Below are 16,981 nucleotides of genomic sequence, written 5' to 3' on the forward strand. Positions count from 1 at the left end.
ACGACGTCCGAGCAACGACAACAGGTACGGTGAAAACGTAGAACCTGATCGAAAGAATAGCATCGAAAGCAACGGCATAAGATCCATCCACAGGGATCGGACGTCTACATCACCATCTCCATCAAGCCCTGCAGATAACCACAGCATATCGAGCATATACAGCATACCAGCCGGCACCGTCCCGCCACGATCGTCCTCGAGACCTCGTGCACCTAGCACTTCTCGAACCCGACAGCCACAGCAGATACCACCTATACACATAACTCAAGCGACTGCGACGAACACGCTCAGCGCCATACCTACTATACCGTTTCCGCCTCCTAGCAGTAATACCAATACTATCATTCGGCATGGTCAATCGCAGTCCCCCTTGCGCCACATTGTGACTCGCCTTGACCCCATAACTCATGATACCCACCGACGCATACCATCCAGAACATTTGTTCGCGATCCACTATCGAAAGAGCTGCTAGAGTTTCCATCACACCGACATCCGCGAATTGACCTTGGCCTGGACTTATCCGCATGTATATTCGTGGGCGGAGGCTCCATCGAAGGGACCGTCCAGATAAACGTCGACGATGCAGAGCGAATACGTCATAGAAGGACTCTGGACATTGCCCGGATATCTATCGATCTTCTTGGGACTGAGGAAGTGAGCGGCAACAGACGAGCTGTCTTTCTGAACCTCGCTACAGAGCTCATCGATGAGCAGAACCCGCCGCCTCAGAACATGGTAGATACCCAGGAGCCAATAAGTTCCGCGGATCTTTTCTGGCATTTGATGCCTTCTACGACCAATCTCGCGTTCAATCTGAGCCTGCCTCTCAACGTTGGTCCTCCCCCTTTCCATTCAAAGAATGCGAGAATCCGCTACATACTTTGCGTATCACTTCTTATCCGCGATCAAGGAAGGCAGTACATTGTCAGGACTTCCGAAGATGTCACAGTGCTCTCAGTGTACGATCGTATGAGATATCTAACCTTTCTATGCCTACTCTCACAGTACTGACATGCTCGCAGCTGAAAAGGCACTCATGTCGCTACCTAGTCCACTGACTGCCTCAGACGAGTGGATAAAGCCCCGAGAAACTACCGTGGAAGTCGTGCGCGTCACTGCAGGCTTGCATCGACAAGTTTGGGTCAGCGGAACTAGTCTCTACGTCGATGTTCATGTCGCCAACAACAGTCGCAAGCTAGTCAAAAAGATTGAGCTTCAGTTGGAGAGGGATATACTCTGCTACAAACACGTCTGTTATGCGAGCTTGACATACTATCTTGTCATGATGCTAATGAGAGTGCTTTGTAGGTTGCTGCGGCTACGATGGAGAAGTCTGCGGGCCAGGCTCGCATCTTTGACAGCAACGAGCGGTCTATCCTCAGTAAAGCAGTCGTCAAGCACGGTTGTGCCGGCTGGAACGGTGTTTCTGCACAACAGACTCATATCAGGACCTGTGATCTCGAAATACCCCGTGGCCACGGTACGGTGAAGTGTGGTATGTACATTAGCACGGAGTCGTGTACTCGGTCCCTAACCAAGACAGGCAAATACTTCGAAGTCAGATACTTTCTAAATGTCATTGTCGCCAGCGGGCACACGTAAGTCTTGCCGTCACTATCACCGATCAAGCTGACTCCCTGCAGAAAGCTCGTCACCGTCCAACTACCAATCGTACTCATCCACATGGTGCGTCTCACTATCACCCTCCTGCGCATCCACTAATCACCACACCCTCAGAACTCTCTCGACGTGGTCCCCAACTCCGTCGCTCAAGTCGCCATGGCTATAGAAGAAAAGCGCACAGCCCGCCATTCTCCACCGCGCCTAGGCCGCCGCCCATCCCAATCCGTCCAAGGCCGCGCATTTGCAGCACCACGCATGCAATCCTTGGAACGCATGCGCGCACGCGACGAAGCCATCCAGGAACTAGGCCAAGCCCTTGAACAAAGCCCCCGTAAATACGGTCTTCGTCGCGCAAACTCCAACTTCGACTACCGCACCCCGCCTTCCAACCGCAAAGGCAGAATCCTAGGCGACGGCGAAGCAGCAGACCTTCAAGACCGTCTGCGCCGTGTAAGATCGAATGAGACGATTGGGTCGCGACCCCCAACTCTACACCGCGTCAATTCTACACGGTCCAGACGAGGCGCTGCATCAGCGTTTGGATTCCGAGAAGCAGAGGTTCGAGAGGACATTGAACTTGGGGGGCTGGGTGCATCGGGTGATGGGCCCTTGAAGGAGAGGTTGGAGAGAACTAGTGATCGGCAGTATCGGTTCAGCAAGAAGAAGAGTGTGGAGAAGTGGAAGGGTGTAGCGAATGTGGGGGTTGGTTGGTTGAAGGGGAGTGGGGTTAAGGATGAGAGGGAGAGGGAGGGATGGGTGTGATGTGCGCACTTTGCTTCCCTTGACAGGCTTCCTGTAAGTTGGATAGCGCGTACGTTACGTTGAATGATGATACTTTTCCCTTTGGTTCTACTTGACTGCGCCATCGTCACATATGGTAGAGATTTAGTAAGTGACCGTGAAATTGGTCAAACATAAATGTAATGTTTTTTAATTTAGTCCGTCCTATGACAGCCTGAATGCTTTGATTTATGATACAATCATGTCTTATAGTAGTCATTAACCCCCTCTTCATCTTCCTTATGCAATATCATACAGTATTATACATGGTGTGTCGAGGTGAACGTGATAGGAAAGCTTGCGCAACGGTAGAACTCCATGCAACTAGAAAGCTTATGACCTGCTCTTGGCAAGCTCAGACTGAGCAGTCGACGTAGGCCCACCCTTGACACGCTCGCCACCAGTAACCTTCTTCTCTCCCTCAGTGATGTCGTGTAGCGCCTCGCTGGTGATGGGCTCCTTGGCGTGACTCTGCGCCTGCGCAGTGGGACCTCCAGGTACGGGACCATCCTCGCCGGTGAGCTTCTTCTCCGCATCGTTGATCTTGCTTAGCGTCGACGAGTCGAGCTTTCCTGATGCGTTGGAAGTGTTGGCGCCAGTGTTGTTGTTGTTGGACGGAGCTGAACCGGCTGTGAGAGCAGACTGAGCGATGGATGTGGGACCTCCTTTCATGACCTCATCGGAGCCGGTGAGGACCTTCTCGCCCTCGGTGATGTCGTGGATGACTTGTGCAGTAAGGTTCTGGCCAACGTGCTGCTGAGCTTTGGCGGTAGGACCGCCCTTGTGCGGCTCGTCCTTACCGGTGATCTTCTTCTCGGCAGCGGTGATCTGCGAGATGAAGTTGGAGTCGACCTGGACAGACATGATGCGTGTTGTTGTGAAAGTGCGGTGGTTGCTTAGGTCGTTGATGTTGTTCTTGAGCGGTGCTCTTTGCGATGCAATGCGAGCTGTTGGTCGTGCTGCGAGGAAAACGTTGCGGTTGATACGGAGGAGTCTGGAAGCCATTGGTGCTGCTTGTTTATATGTCGATGGGATAATGAACTGGAAGGTGCAACTGTGTGAGGTGTACAAGCTGAATATGTAGTGTGATGGAGTACTGATGTAATGCGAAATTGATATCGTCTGAGGTGTGCGCTCAACGTTACGTTTACTATGGGGAAAGATGGATTGCAATGCGCATTTGCAACTTGTCGGTCTGCCAGTGCACGCAAATCTCTGCATCAATGGCGACGACATCGTGCTGATGACCCTGAGATGCAGGTACCACATCTCCGATGGACGCGGCGACTGTGCGATGCGCGCGCATGATGTGGTGGAGCCATGATGTCAGCATTCTGGGGAACTGCGGCCATGACGATTCGGGTGCACTAGCGGTGAGCTAACATGGCGATGCGATTTAGGGGTCCAGAGACAGAACTCAGAACATCAATTACGACGCGATCAATGCAAAAAGTAGTTGCTCAGCTACTGAAGGTCGTTCGAGTGGGCGTAGTTCACTTTGGTCTGACGCTTCGGAGATTGCGGGAGTACCGGCTTTGGTGGCGCATGTCAGACCATACGAGGTTCTCGCCCGTTGCTTGATTGCAACGCCATTGGATATTAGCAAGTATCGTTTCGGTCACACCTACTTGTACGGCATGCGTTACGCCTTGCTACGTTGCGTGTATACAGCCAATTGCTCCGGTATGGCACTCGCGGCGATAAGGCATGCAACGGAACGACTATGAGGCCGCTGCTGCAGAAGCTGGCAGCCATATAAGAAGAGTTGGTGCATTGGATGCTACGCGCATGAAATTTACAACAGGACAAGAAACCATCTCATCGCTGTGCAGCTCTTACGAATTAGATTCCCAGCTTGATGCTACCTAGGTACACTTCTACAATGTCATTCATCAATCCAGCCGCACCCGTGTCTCTCCTAGGTAGACATCGCGTCCTCAGTCCCACGGCAGCCGTCCGGGTCTCGCCTCTTTGCCTCGGTGGCATGAATTTCGGTGAAGCATGGAAGGCCACTCTCGGAGAATGCACCAAAGAAACGGCCTTTGCAATGCTGGATTACTTCTACGAGCAAGGCGGCAATTTCATCGACACCGCCGTCAACTACCAGTTCGGCGAAAGCGAAGAATGGATCGGTGAGTGGATGGAAGAGCGAGGAGTCAGAGATGAGATGGTACTTGCGACCAAGTTCACTGGTATGCAAATCACCGAGAGGGAAAAGGAAGGCGGTGCGAGGTGCAAGAGTAATTATGGAGGTAATAGCGCGAAGAACATGCATACAAGTATTGAGCGTTCGCTGAAGGCGCTCAGGACTAGCTACGTCGATATCGTGAGTTCCTTCTCCGAGCTCTGTATTCCGCTACGACTGTTGTGATTGACTGCCTCATAGTACTACGTCCACCTGTGGGACTCAACGGCCTCCATACCGGAGCTGATGAACGCACTCAACGACCTCGTCTCCTCCCGTCGAGTACTCTACCTAGGCATCTCCGATACCCCGGCCTGGATCGTAGTAAAAGCCAATTGTTACGCCCGCCAATATGGCCTCCGCCAGTTCTCAATCTACCAAGGCCGTTGGTCCGCCGCTGACCGTTCCTTCGAGCGCGAAATTATCCCAATGGCACTCGATGAAGGCATGGCTCTAGCACCTTGGGGCGCCATTGGCGGAGGAAGCTTCAAGACGAGAGCGCAAAGAGAAAAACCCGAAGTCGGCGGCAGGAAGATGGAGATGATGGTCATCGGCAACGAAGAAAAGGTCAGCAACGTGCTCGAAGATATCGCAAACGCGAAGTCGCCAGTCCCGCCCATCACTTCCGTCGCTCTCGCATACGTGATGCACAAGTCACCTTACGTCTTCCCCATCGTCGGCGGTCGCAAGATTTCGCATCTCGAGGGTAATATCCAGGCTCTTGGTCTGACTCTTACGCCAGAGGAGATCCAGCAAATTGACACGGCTTATGGCTTCGAAATGGGATTCCCCCATCAGTTTCTCAATCCAGAGAATACAGCGATCATGGGACCTGAGGACAATCGATTCGCGAATAACATGGGTATTTTGGATCATGTCAAGGGACTGAAGCCTATTGCGCCGCATCAGGGGGCGGTAGAAGAGAAGTGAGTAGTGCTTCCGTTGGAGCAGGCGACGTGGTACTCGCCGAAAAAAGATTGCATATGTTAGCTCGTAGAGACTACGGAAGGTGAACGGGCTAAGGCACACATTACAAAGCCGCAGCGCGAAGGCTTCAAAAGCTTTCGTATTATAGAGAGTGAAGAGATAAGTCAGCCTGTAACTTTCCTCTTCCACCCTCGTCATTAAAGTCCGGCCGCCTAACCTAGGCGTCGATTGCATCTGCATTCATTCACTTTTATATGTGCGCCAAGACACAGAGTTGCAGCCTCCGCTTCCTTCTACTAGTCTCAATTTGTTTGTACCTCTTCATGCACCGCTATGCTCGCCATATTAGCTCCAGCTTGGAATCGATATCCTTCGACGTGAATCTCAAGCACCCACTGAGCCCTGAGTATGATTCCAGAACCCCTTCTCAAAAACCCAATATACAAAGAGAAGGCACAAGCAACAATGTCTTCTTTACTGCTACGTTCCGCCAGCGCCAACGTTCGCGTAGACGACAAGGTCTGGGACATGATCTTTCCTGACGCAAAGACCACAAAGAACCAGAAGGCCGCCGGAGACACCGCTCAGTCCCCCGACTCGATCACCGCCAAGGACATTGACATCCGAGATTGGTCCTTTACAGAGCGCAAGACACTCGCGTCCAAGGAAGACCAAATCAAAATTGTAGTCGACTCCGAGATCGTAACGACGATGTCGAAGCCACTGTTCCGCGCGACTTCGACAAAGACTAGCGAACTCCTCGGAAAAAATACATTCATACTACCCAAAGCTACTGACGCAGACGCGATATGTGGACTCATCGAATACCTCGAGGACATCATCTCAAACCCTACTAAACCCTCGCCATTTATCCTCCATCTACCCATGACAATATCTCTGGGCGTATGTGCCGCGGCCTCGGCGCTCGGGATGGACAAGTACGTCGACAACCTATACAAAGGGTGCGAAGACCTCCTACGGACCTGCATACCCTCTTACGAAACCATCTCCCTCATCACAACCTTCAGGACGCGCACAAAGTACTTTTCACGCCTCTTCCGCATCCTCGTAACCAACCTCGCCATAGGTCTTTCAAATAACACGATACCCGATGAAGTAGGCTTGGAGGCGTATTGCACGCGCAATCCTATTCTCGACAAGGCAATTAAGAGATCACATAAGAGGTACGGTAGTCTGGAGTTGAGAAGGATATATTGGGAGCGCAAGAATGGGAAGTGGGAGCGGGCGGTTTGCAAGGAGATGGCGGAGGCTCAGGCGAGAATTGATTGGGATAACTTGTATGATGGGCCTGCTAGGGATAGAAAGTAGAAAGCAAGAGAGCGAAGTGTCACTCATGTTTGCATGTTGATGTTCCCAAAGTACACATCATGAAGAATAATCCAAGCCTTCAAACCTACCCGGTCAACCTTGTGTCTCTTCGCCTCCCTCTCATTTACCCTTCCCAATAGCCTCAAAAGCATAACCCCTTGCCTTCCCCGTCTCCCTCATCCTCCAACTCTCAATATACCCCTCTACCTCCTCACACCCATTCTCCTCCCCCGGAACAGGCTCCCCCCACGTCCCCCAATACGGCACAACACCCGTCCACGTCTTCTTCACCAACGTCTTATCCGCCAAATCCTTCCTATCCTCACTCGGCCCACCCGTCCTAATCTTCGCACTCGCACTCTCAATCCTAACCCTAAGTATACTCGTACTCTTCAACTCCGCACTCGACGGCGGCACCCTACTCTTCTCCCAGCGCTCCGGCAACATATTATCAGTAATAGCTTTCATAGCGTACAGCGCTTCATCGGGGTCTTGAACGAGCTCGGCGTAGCCGTAGACGATGGCGGAGCGGTAGTTGCACGAGTTGTGGAAGGGGGTTAGGGAGAGGACGAGGCCGTCGAGGAAACTGGCGGCTACGGTTATGGGGAGACCGGGGGTGGAGGTATCTTTTGAGGACTTGAAGATGCGGCCGGAGACGTAGCCGTGGATGTAGAGGGATTGGGGGGTAGTTGAGGGGTCTGCGGATTGGTTCTGTGCGGTTGGGTTAGTGAGTTGATGTTCTTCATGCTTTTGCTGTTGTAGGACGGTGGATGGTGGGAGGGAAGGAATTGATGTACCTCGTAGTTACCCGTACATCCCAACATTGGCAAGACGACCGGGAAAGGGTGTTCTGGGTCGACGAAGGAGACGTGGAGGATTGGACAGGCGTTTACTAGGCTGTGGATTGTTGCATAGTCGTATGTGCCTGGGTTTATTGGTGTGAGTATGCGATTTCAAGTACGCAAGAGTGCGAAGGAGATGAACGTACCCCGATTCGCCAATCGACCGAGTTTGTTGACGGCGGTTTTGGGATATTCCGGTGATGCCATTGTGTAATGTCTGTTGCTGGATCTTTGAAGTGACTTAGTTTTGACCGCAAGGAAAGATTGGCAAGAAAGAGAGAGTGTGTGATGCTGAGGTCTTAAGCTGAACTGAAGTGCAATCGTATGCGAGGCTCAACCAAGCTTTGTACCTTTCCCTCTAAGCTTTCTGTGACTCCTACTCCGTGACTCCTCCAGGGCTTCAACACTCACATATGCACAGACGCACGAAGTCCATCAGGCGGGCCATCATACACGCCCAAAGGGTCTGGAAAGATGACGGCACCCGGCAGGACTTGCTGCATGCGGAAGCGGGGCCGTAATCGTGTGAGTAATCATTGGTGGATGGCGTTTACACTGCGCGACTACCATACCTCGCGTACACGGTTAGGCGTGTAGAGCGTCTAGAATTGCGAGTAGCCTCACAACATTGTACATACCGCGGAACATTGGCTGCGGATACTACGGGTTATCCACGGCCTGTATACAAATCAGAGCTGCAAGTAAGAGGCGATAGTATTCCATATCCATCTATGATACTAGACAGAGTACAACATATAGTCAAAGTAAACCTAGTCCCAATCCAATCCGGGAGAGCCTCAACGGGCGATGCAGTCCAAAAGTCCAATTCCAAAACTCCGTTCCATGCAATTCTTCTTCCGCTCTTCTTGACTCATTCTCCAGTCTATCATCTGAAACTCCACGCCGTTCTCAGTCCACCGTTGACACTCTCCAACTTCAAACACTGATACGGACTGCTCTGCGGATCATAATACAACCCTTCCAGCATCCCGCTTCTCCGGTCAAGCGCCACGTAGTAGAACCCGCTGATGGTAAGCCCGCAGCCTGAGTCATCGAATGTCGCTTGTTCGGCGTCGTTCGTTACGGAGTTGAAGAGGGGTTGTGGTGTGATTTCGACTTCGGCACGGCCAGTTTGCGCGTTGCGGACTATGCGGTAGGGCGAGGGCTGGAGTTGCGAGGTATGCGTCGAGGTAAGAGCGGCGGGTGCGTAGTTGGAGGAACCTGTCGAGGCCCAGGGATTGGACGGTGGAGGGTCGGCGGAGAAGGAGGAGGGTATCGTGGTGGAGGGTGGGGGCTGAACGGGGTCAGGGGTGCTGCGGTTCAGGCTCTTTACAAAACATCGCTCTTTCCAGCGCATGAGTATCCAGTTCTGGCCCAGGACTTCTGTGAGCCACTTCTTGCTCGTGAGGGCTCTGACTACGTCTTCGTCGCTCATCTTCTGGAATGGAGGCAGTTTGCGCCAGTATGTTGCGTCGTTTGCGGCGTTGGATTTGAAGGATTCGGTGAGGAGGGTGTAGTTGTTGAAGTCGAGGATTTCGCCTTCGAGGTAAGTCGTAATGGAGGAGGTGCGCGTGACGGACGGCGTGGCATTGCTGGGAGAAAACATGGTGTGTGGATGCGGGTGGGAAGGTACGTTATACGCTTCCATGGTTGCGGAGAGGGACATCTGCTCCCAGTCCACGTCGTGTATGGTGACCTTGACGGGCCACCGGTCTTGGTGCGGTTGTGCGTCGGGCTGAGAGTTCCGGCTCGTGGAGACTTCGCTGGGATTCCATATCCACGGTCGGATGGGCGGTGGGAGTCCCGTGTGCCGGCTGTATGTGGTAGTCGCGGCAGCGGGCATGGTCGTCGCATGCTGACAGCCCGATAGGATCGCGCCCGGTGCCAGCCACGATGTCTCGGTGGGCGGCGGTATGGCGAGGGTGTTTGCGACGAAGTCTGCGTGCTGCAGGAAGAAGTCCTTGGTCAGGAAACCGGCGTCTCGCGCACGCTCCCAGCTCTCGTCGTCGTCGCGCGAGTGGCGTATGCGCGACAGGTACTTGACGGTCTGCTCAAGCATGGGCGACGTGCGGGCCTCGGAGTCCCGGTGCGAAGACATCTGGCGGCGTTCTCGCTGGACGGTCTCGGGGAAGAGGCTGGATCGGGCGGCAAGCATGTCTCGCAGGCTGCGGTGTGAAGCGTGGCGTGGCGGTGCTTCGCTGCTGGTGGCGGCTTCCCTGGTGCGCGCTGAGAAGCGTGGATGGCGGCGCACGCCTGCCGACTGGAGGATGGCCGTCGACCTCAGCGAGCTCTCGGGCGCGCCCGGGGCCTCCGTCGCGGGCGACCAGTCATACAGGCTGTTCTGACTGGGCACGCGGTCACCGTAGTTGTTGTCGCTGAGGCGGGAGAGGCGACTCATAACGCGGCGCAGGCGGTCCCGCTGCTCCAGCTCGTCTCGCTGCCTTTCCAGCAGGCGCAATCGCTCCTGGGACCGGTCCAATCGCGCCTGGTCGCGCTCACGTGCTGCGCGGAGATAGTCGACGTGGGCGCGTTCGATGTCGTCGTCGCTGGGAATGCCTTGTTCGTCCGTCGGGGTGCCCAGCGTGGCGGCGAGGTTGAGCACGTCGTCGTTTACGGGGCTCTCGAGCTCGCGCAGGGCCGAGATGAAGGTGGGTTCCGCGTCGTCCTATTGAGCGGCTACGTCAGTCATGCACTTAGACCACGGCTATGTGACAACATGTGGAAGGGACGGCAACATCTGAACGTCAACGGGTGCTTACAGGCGAGTTGGCGGGCGGCATTATGACCAAGCAGGCGGCGCAGCGGGCATGGCGGAACGGAGCGATGGATGAGCTGTCGCATGCAATGCACGACGTCGGATGCACGATGTCTCAAGAGCAAAGGCGTGTCCTCGGCGAAAGTGACGCGACATGTCAAACTCTTAAGCCTGAGCCATTGCCCCGAAAAACCAAAGACAGCTCTGCTTGGTGAGCGTCACGGCACCTGATAGCGCACGCCATCTCGCCATGCACTTCCCCCGTTGTCCCGCTGCTGGCTTCCGCTCCGCCCTGCCAATAGTCGGCGCAGAGAGGCATGCCGCACAACTCAATGCATTCCTCGCTTGCCCCAGATTGCCCTCGTCCGTCCCGCGGGCATGGGTGGGTGGTCTGTGCGTCGACAATAACCTTAACTACCATCACATTGACGACGCTGGAGAAAACGTAGCCTATCTCATAGCAGGCAGTCAGCTATTGAAACAGAGCTAGGCAACAACTACTTTCAACCCGTACGCACTAGCACCCCAATCAAAACCCCATCACGGCAGTCGCTCCTTTCTCTCCAACCCCTCCAACACCACCATAATCCTTCCCACCAACTCCGCAAACTCCTCATGATCCCCCCACGTATAAGGCCCCAGCCTCGCCTTACTCGCCCGCACCAAATGCATCAACTTCCCCCTCAACTCCCTCCTCGGCTCCTCATTTGTACACATAGGAAACCTCAAATCCAAAAGCGCACTCTCCGCTGTGCTCACCATCGTCTTGCTACACCACACATGAACCCCATGCATAATCACATCCTCCAGACTCAGCGGCGCGTGCACCGTTCCCGGTGGCATAAGTAGTAAATCCCCTTTCTTGAGGTAAATAGGGAATCCGGGTTTGTTCGGTGCATACTGAAAACCTGCTTGTCGCGATACAGCCCATTGCTCGCGTTCGGAGGGGGAAAGCGACCATGTGAACCAGAGTTTCGAGCCAGACTCACACAAAACACCGGTGTAGAGGCCATGCTCGTCAACGTGAGGGAAAGACCATACGCCCCGTTTGCCCCAGAGCGCGAAACCAGTTTTACTAGAGAGATCGCTGGGGTTCGGGTCCGAGTGGTTGGACATGCCACCGTATTCCGTCGCTTCGGATAGTATGCTGTAGTCGGTGAGATTGTCGAGCTCCCAGGGTAATAAGTTTTGCCGCACGGGCCGGATGTCGAGCAGGTTTATCGGGAGGGCGGTTGGGTCGGACATGCGTTTTAGGGCGGTGGAGATGGTGAGCCGGCGGGTTATGTTTTTGGAAGTGAGGTCTTGGATGTCCATGTAAGCTTCAGCTGAGGCGTCTTTGCGGAATTTGAGGACGGCTTCGTAGTGTTGGGCAGAGTAGAGGGTGCGGAGCGTGAGGCTATTGTTCAGCTCGGAGGGGATGAGGAGGGGGATTTGGAGTGTCAAGCGCTGGAGTAGGTCGCGTGCTTCTGTTGAGGTGCATATTATGAGGTTGTTCTCCCAGTTTGGAGTTGACTGCTGGATGCGCAGCTCATACTCTTTTGCTGAGATGGGCACAACGTCTTCTCCGGTCTTGATCACGTCGATATAGCTTTGAGACTCTGCGATGAATCTTTTCTTCCGGGTTTGCGCGATACTGGACTCCTGCACTTGCGTATTCAGCTCCTCTAGCATACAGATACCGCGCTTCAGCGATGACATGGCGGTGGCAGGATATCTCCTAACGAAGTCCTCAGTCTCGACGGCTTGATGCATTTCCGAATAAGCACAAGAACTGACTTCCTCAAAAGGCTGGATAGTAGCCTCCGAGAGACGTCTCTTTTTGCGAGATTGGGCGCTGTTTGCCGCATCTTCTATACTCTTGTTAGTTGTCTTCAGGCCAGCAAACATTCTGACAATCACTGGATGTACTCCCGAGTCTACGTTTCCCCTTCGCTTGAACGTCGGAGAGTGCAGCCATAGTTATATCTACTTGACTGTTGCTTGTCACCCGTCTAAGCGCATTCTCGAACTGATGGCCTTATCAAGGACCTTCGCGAACATGTAAGACAACTCTATAGAGCCAGAAAGATATGACTGGCATGTTTCTCTAGTCACCAAGTGTCGAGGAGATCGAGCTACTCACTCGGTTACTCGACAAGCAACGCACTCGCGCTGAATTAATGTGCAGCAAAGCTTAATGTATAACAAGACGCTTACCAAATGGATGAGGATGTATTGCAAACATTCCACACCGTATATAGGCCGATCTGACCAAATAAACTCCGAGTATCGGCCTTTCCTTTACTTCCTCCATGTCATTCACGCCAGCCCCCTGACGTATCCCATGATCATTATTTGCTGAAGACGCAGTAAAAGAGGTGTCGCCGAGCTCTACTAGGCAGAAGTGTGATCAATTGGGCGAGGTCGGCTGTCACTGTCATTCACTGCCAAGACCACTTAGTGCCTCCCTTCTCTGTATAGATTCTCTAGCCCCGCTACTCTTATATCTCCTTATCGACGAAAGTATCTTATACCTCAGTTTTTAGGTCTACAGTTGAGAATACCCGCCATAGAAACCAGCCACAATAATCTCATACAACACACCTAGAACACGACTTGTGTGTAAGATCCAATGAGTGTTTTGCTTCTCGACCAGTTCTGACGGCTACAGAGACACGCGACGACTCATATCAAAATGTCCGACAACATAGTAGCCCCCACGCCTACTTCAAGCGCTTCTCTCAGCGATCAGAAGGTCCCCGGTGGTCTCGAGCACTTCCGCACCCTCGGTCCTATCCAACGCCAAAATCTGGTCATGAGCAACAAGGCCCAGCTTGTGGATCACCTAGATAACGCTATAATGTCCGGAAACAACGCCACCGAGTTACCGATCGCTCTCTTTGAGGCCGTCTCAGAGAAGCATGAATTGGTTGTCGATGGCAAGATTGAGGTTCCAGAGGGCATCAATTTCAAAGCTCTGAACTACCTGGTCTCTCTGGTACTAGCACTACCAACCGCGCCGAAGGTGTTCCAGTTCCAGAAGTATGTGGTGAGAGACTTTAAAGGACAACCCATGAAGGATGTTGAAGACACCTTCAAAGACCTACATCTTTGCTGCGCCGCAGATGCATTGGGTATCGGCTCCTTCACCCAAGGCATCTTCAACCACTTCTTTAGCCGTATCAACACCAAAGTTCCTCCCGCAGACGTCATCAACATCATCACCGCCGCCAACAATCCAACCGGAAACAAGCTGTTCAAGCAGATGGCGTATACCATGGCGACGAAACTCAACGATGGAACTTTCCCCGACCCCGAAGGATTGAAGCAGAAGTACCTCACGACCAATCCCCGTCTCTCCGAAACCATCGACCGCTTTCTCACCAACATCACGGAGACTGATGCTCGTAACGCTGAGTACCAGAAACGAGAGGCTGGACGGCAGCAGTTTGCTGCTCATAATGCACAACACGAAGCTTGGAAGGCGGCGGAGAAGGTCCGTAAGAAGCAACGCGAGGCAGATGAGGCTGCACGGTGGGCGGCAGCTGGCGTGTCGTACAGGAAGAAGGTCAGTCAGGGGAAGAAGAACTTCACGTTGCTAGAGGTGAAGTGGGCTGATAAGGTGGCTGGGAAGAGGGTATATCCTGGAACTGGTAACTGATGAGATGGGCGGCCTCGCGCGGAAGACATTTGCTGATATGGTCTGCGGCTTTCATCATGGATTCTTTCGGGATTGGCGAAGATGTGTATCTAGAGAACAAAGCTTTGGCTTTGTAGGCGGCAAGTGTATATTCATGAAAATGATGGTGAGGGAATGGACATCTTCGTGTGTTGAAGTTGCCCGACATGAGTAATGTGCACGTGCTCTTTCATTATGTCATCTGCAAAGGTCACGGAAAATTGACGCGACGCGCCGCGCTTGCTACACCACCGACACTCAACTCATCACTTCGCATCTATGTCCATCGCCCTGCTGCATATCATCCATCGATTGAATGTGTGTATTGCCATGGCGGGCGCGTCTTTCCCGTTGGCTGCACGCGCCAACAAATCTCGGGCGGTCATGGCCTATGCACTTGGAAAGGGCAACAGCGCCGCAACATGTTCATCGCACATCAGTCTCACGCAGCGTGCATGTATCGAGAGCCCCAGAGAGGTCAGGGGTAGGTAAAAGCGAACTGCGCATGTAATGTATGTGATGAAACACGAGACTTCCGCTCGAGTGTGAGCAAGACAGATCATGAGAGACACACAGCCACCTCATACAAGAAAAAAGCTGAACAGATCTAGAGCCTACATCGACGCCAGGTCACCTATCTTGTAGGTTTTCATGTTGATGTAGGCCGCAGGCCCGTTTGAAATTTCTTCTTAGTTGACTTGCAGCCCCAGCAACGCGTGTGGAATGTCTTACATTACCCCCGCATGAGACGTGATTTCTGGGATCTTTCACTTGCTCTTGCTCAGGTCGCGTGTTTACGCGCTAGTGTCTGCTAGTCCAGGCGACACACTCACGCATCGCTCCTGCTCAAACAAACTCAGTCGCCTGCCATCGATCTTCTCCGAATTCCTTTTCAAAGCTGCGACTCCCAACTCTATCGCCGACTGAGCACCATCGTCTAGGCGTCAACCCCCGGACACTCCATTGCAAACGGTGTCGACCAGCCGTTTGACAAACTTCTCCGCTCACGGCAGCCACGATGGCCAATCTTCTCGATCTTCCCGTTGAAGTATTCCAGATGATCACCCACGACCTAGTCAGCAGTGCGATCGGCAACGTCACCGTCCCTTACCAGAAATCTCGTATTAACGACGTCTGGAAGCTGAGAGCTGTTTGCCGTACCTTTGCTGCAGAGATCGAGCGCAATGTTTTCTCTCAGCAGCCAAAAGAGTCGTACTATGACTGCTACGTTCTTCGGCGCCTTGTCATGAAGCGTCTGCCTCAATACATGATGCAAGTCAAACGAGTACCCGGCAATATCAACGAAGACTTTCAGGCACGATTACAGCGTATGACCAGCTACATTCTGCAAAAGCTTGACATCAAGGATGAGAAGCAACGCGCAGATCTCATGGAAAAGTTCTATCTTTGCTTGGGTAGGATTATCGACGAGTACCGATTGAGGCATGCCTTGTGGTGCAACTGCGGTCCCTCGTGTTTCCACGTCAATCAGAATCAGCAAAACACCGAGCTGTGTGTACAGGATAGATTTTGTTCAGCTCTGATGGTCGAAGCTCATGATGTTCTTGCTGGTGTTCTCGCAGAACTCAGTAGTACGGAGAGAGATACCTTCTTCGGTGTATTACCTTTCTACATCGCTCGAACTCTAGGTGACACCAAGTCGATCGACATTATCCTCCGTTATCTCGAAACACGGCCGTCGCCGGTGCAGGTTGCTCTTACGAATAATGACGGCATATTTTGCATACAGACCATCATTTACACAACGCTGGCCAGCGACAGCGGTACAACTGCTCAAACACTACTCGACTACTACAAGAAGAACCTACCTCCTCCTGAGAGGCACATCTACAACGGATGGGTGCGCAGCGCTACCAATCAGCGTTCTACCCAAAACCTCCACAACCTAAGGGCCGTCCTCGATTTTAATCCTGGGGGCAGGACACGGATCTTACGCGAGACGATTCTCACTGTGTGCGCCTGCGGCAGTCATGAGGATGTCCAAGAAGTCCTCAAGCGCGTTGAAGACGTGGACAAGGGAACAGTGCTGAACGCTCCCATCTTTATCGCTGTTCGATCCGGTCGCATCGCCGCTGTACAGGGTTGCATCCAGGCAGGTGCTAATGTGGACCTCGCCGTACCTTCAAACATCCCAACACTCCACAAAGACACTATCACGCCCCTCGACGTCGCTATGAATCGGAACGATGGCTATATTGCGGAAGTCCTCATCAAGGCTGGCGCAACAATCCCGCACATATCGCAGTGGCCAGGGACTAGGCGCGTGTACAAGGTGTTGCGCAAGGCCGTCTCGGAACGCACTAAAGTCAAGCTGCCGGATCTGAGGAAGTTTCAACATATGAGCCTGGCAGAACGCAAGGATATACAGTATTAGTGGACCGACAGCGAGGCCATGGGCGTGTTTGCAGCTTCGGCGTGACAAGAGTGATGGACTGAAGCCTATGGGAAACAGGCGGCAGGCGGTTTAGTGAGCCTTGAAGTATACATTGTTTTGTTACCTATAGATCTGCCAACCAAAGCAATAGCGAATGCGCCTGGGTTAATCATGGGTCAAGTCGTCGAAACAGTTGCCTTTGTTATCACCATGCCATGTACATAATGATGATAGCTGACGTTGGGTGCCGAAATAGATTTTGGTTGTTGTGTATGCGGGATTGAAGTTGTCGAATACAATAGTGAAAATAGTACTTTTTAAAGAATTCTTGTGTATGCCGGGAGTATACCGAGGGTTTCTTCTAATCATGGAGAGTCAAACGTCGTGGTGAGAAGGATTGAAGATTCGCGAACGCGTCCACCTACGTGTTGACTGAAGTTTAGCGCTCTTGCTCTAGATACCGAGGTATGGCGTCAGCGCTTGCTT

General features: G+C 53.0%; 8 protein-coding genes across 8 annotated transcripts; 4 read left to right on the forward strand and 4 right to left on the reverse strand.

Moving 5' to 3' along the window:
• Window positions 1-1,780: 1,780 nt before the first annotated feature.
• Window positions 1,781-2,386, forward strand: J4E90_002364 (uncharacterized protein; the record flags this gene model as incomplete). The annotated part of the gene is made up of 1 exon (XM_051431944.1): window positions 1,781-2,386. The coding sequence occupies one exon, from the start codon at window positions 1,781-1,783 to the stop codon at window positions 2,384-2,386; it is 606 nt and encodes a 201-aa protein (XP_051295078.1).
• Window positions 2,387-2,737: 351 nt separating this feature from the next.
• Window positions 2,738-3,409, reverse strand: J4E90_002365 (uncharacterized protein; the record flags this gene model as incomplete). Its single annotated transcript, XM_051431945.1, has 1 exon — window positions 2,738-3,409. One exon carries the CDS (start codon window positions 3,407-3,409, stop codon window positions 2,738-2,740), a length of 672 nt encoding a protein of 223 aa, XP_051295079.1.
• An 877-nt stretch (window positions 3,410-4,286) lies between these two features.
• J4E90_002366 (uncharacterized protein) lies at window positions 4,287-5,519 on the forward strand (the record flags this gene model as incomplete). Its single annotated transcript, XM_051431946.1, has 2 exons — window positions 4,287-4,730; window positions 4,791-5,519. The coding sequence occupies 2 exons, from the start codon at window positions 4,287-4,289 to the stop codon at window positions 5,517-5,519; spliced, it is 1,173 nt and encodes a 390-aa protein (XP_051295080.1).
• Window positions 5,520-6,965: 1,446 nt separating this feature from the next.
• On the reverse strand, window positions 6,966-7,894 carry J4E90_002367 (uncharacterized protein; the record flags this gene model as incomplete). Its single annotated transcript, XM_051431947.1, has 2 exons — window positions 6,966-7,543; window positions 7,834-7,894. The coding sequence occupies 2 exons, from the start codon at window positions 7,892-7,894 to the stop codon at window positions 6,966-6,968; spliced, it is 639 nt and encodes a 212-aa protein (XP_051295081.1).
• A 679-nt stretch (window positions 7,895-8,573) lies between these two features.
• Window positions 8,574-10,376, reverse strand: J4E90_002368 (uncharacterized protein; the record flags this gene model as incomplete). Its single annotated transcript, XM_051431948.1, is given in 2 exon segments — window positions 8,574-10,352; window positions 10,368-10,376. 2 exon segments carry the CDS (start codon window positions 10,374-10,376, stop codon window positions 8,574-8,576), a joined length of 1,788 nt encoding a protein of 595 aa, XP_051295082.1.
• Window positions 10,377-10,982: 606 nt separating this feature from the next.
• J4E90_002369 (uncharacterized protein) lies at window positions 10,983-12,522 on the reverse strand (the record flags this gene model as incomplete). Its single annotated transcript, XM_051431949.1, has 2 exons — window positions 10,983-12,299; window positions 12,517-12,522. The coding sequence occupies 2 exons, from the start codon at window positions 12,520-12,522 to the stop codon at window positions 10,983-10,985; spliced, it is 1,323 nt and encodes a 440-aa protein (XP_051295083.1).
• A 594-nt stretch (window positions 12,523-13,116) lies between these two features.
• Window positions 13,117-14,082, forward strand: J4E90_002370 (uncharacterized protein; the record flags this gene model as incomplete). Its single annotated transcript, XM_051431950.1, has 1 exon — window positions 13,117-14,082. One exon carries the CDS (start codon window positions 13,117-13,119, stop codon window positions 14,080-14,082), a length of 966 nt encoding a protein of 321 aa, XP_051295084.1.
• Window positions 14,083-15,118: 1,036 nt separating this feature from the next.
• On the forward strand, window positions 15,119-16,495 carry J4E90_002371 (uncharacterized protein; the record flags this gene model as incomplete). Its single annotated transcript, XM_051431951.1, has 1 exon — window positions 15,119-16,495. One exon carries the CDS (start codon window positions 15,119-15,121, stop codon window positions 16,493-16,495), a length of 1,377 nt encoding a protein of 458 aa, XP_051295085.1.
• Window positions 16,496-16,981: the final 486 nt, after the last annotated feature.

This window comes from Alternaria incomplexa, assembly GCF_024043165.1.
Source record: "Alternaria incomplexa strain BMP 0042 chromosome Unknown scaffold_2, whole genome shotgun sequence".
NCBI lineage: Eukaryota > Fungi > Ascomycota > Dothideomycetes > Pleosporales > Pleosporaceae > Alternaria > Alternaria incomplexa.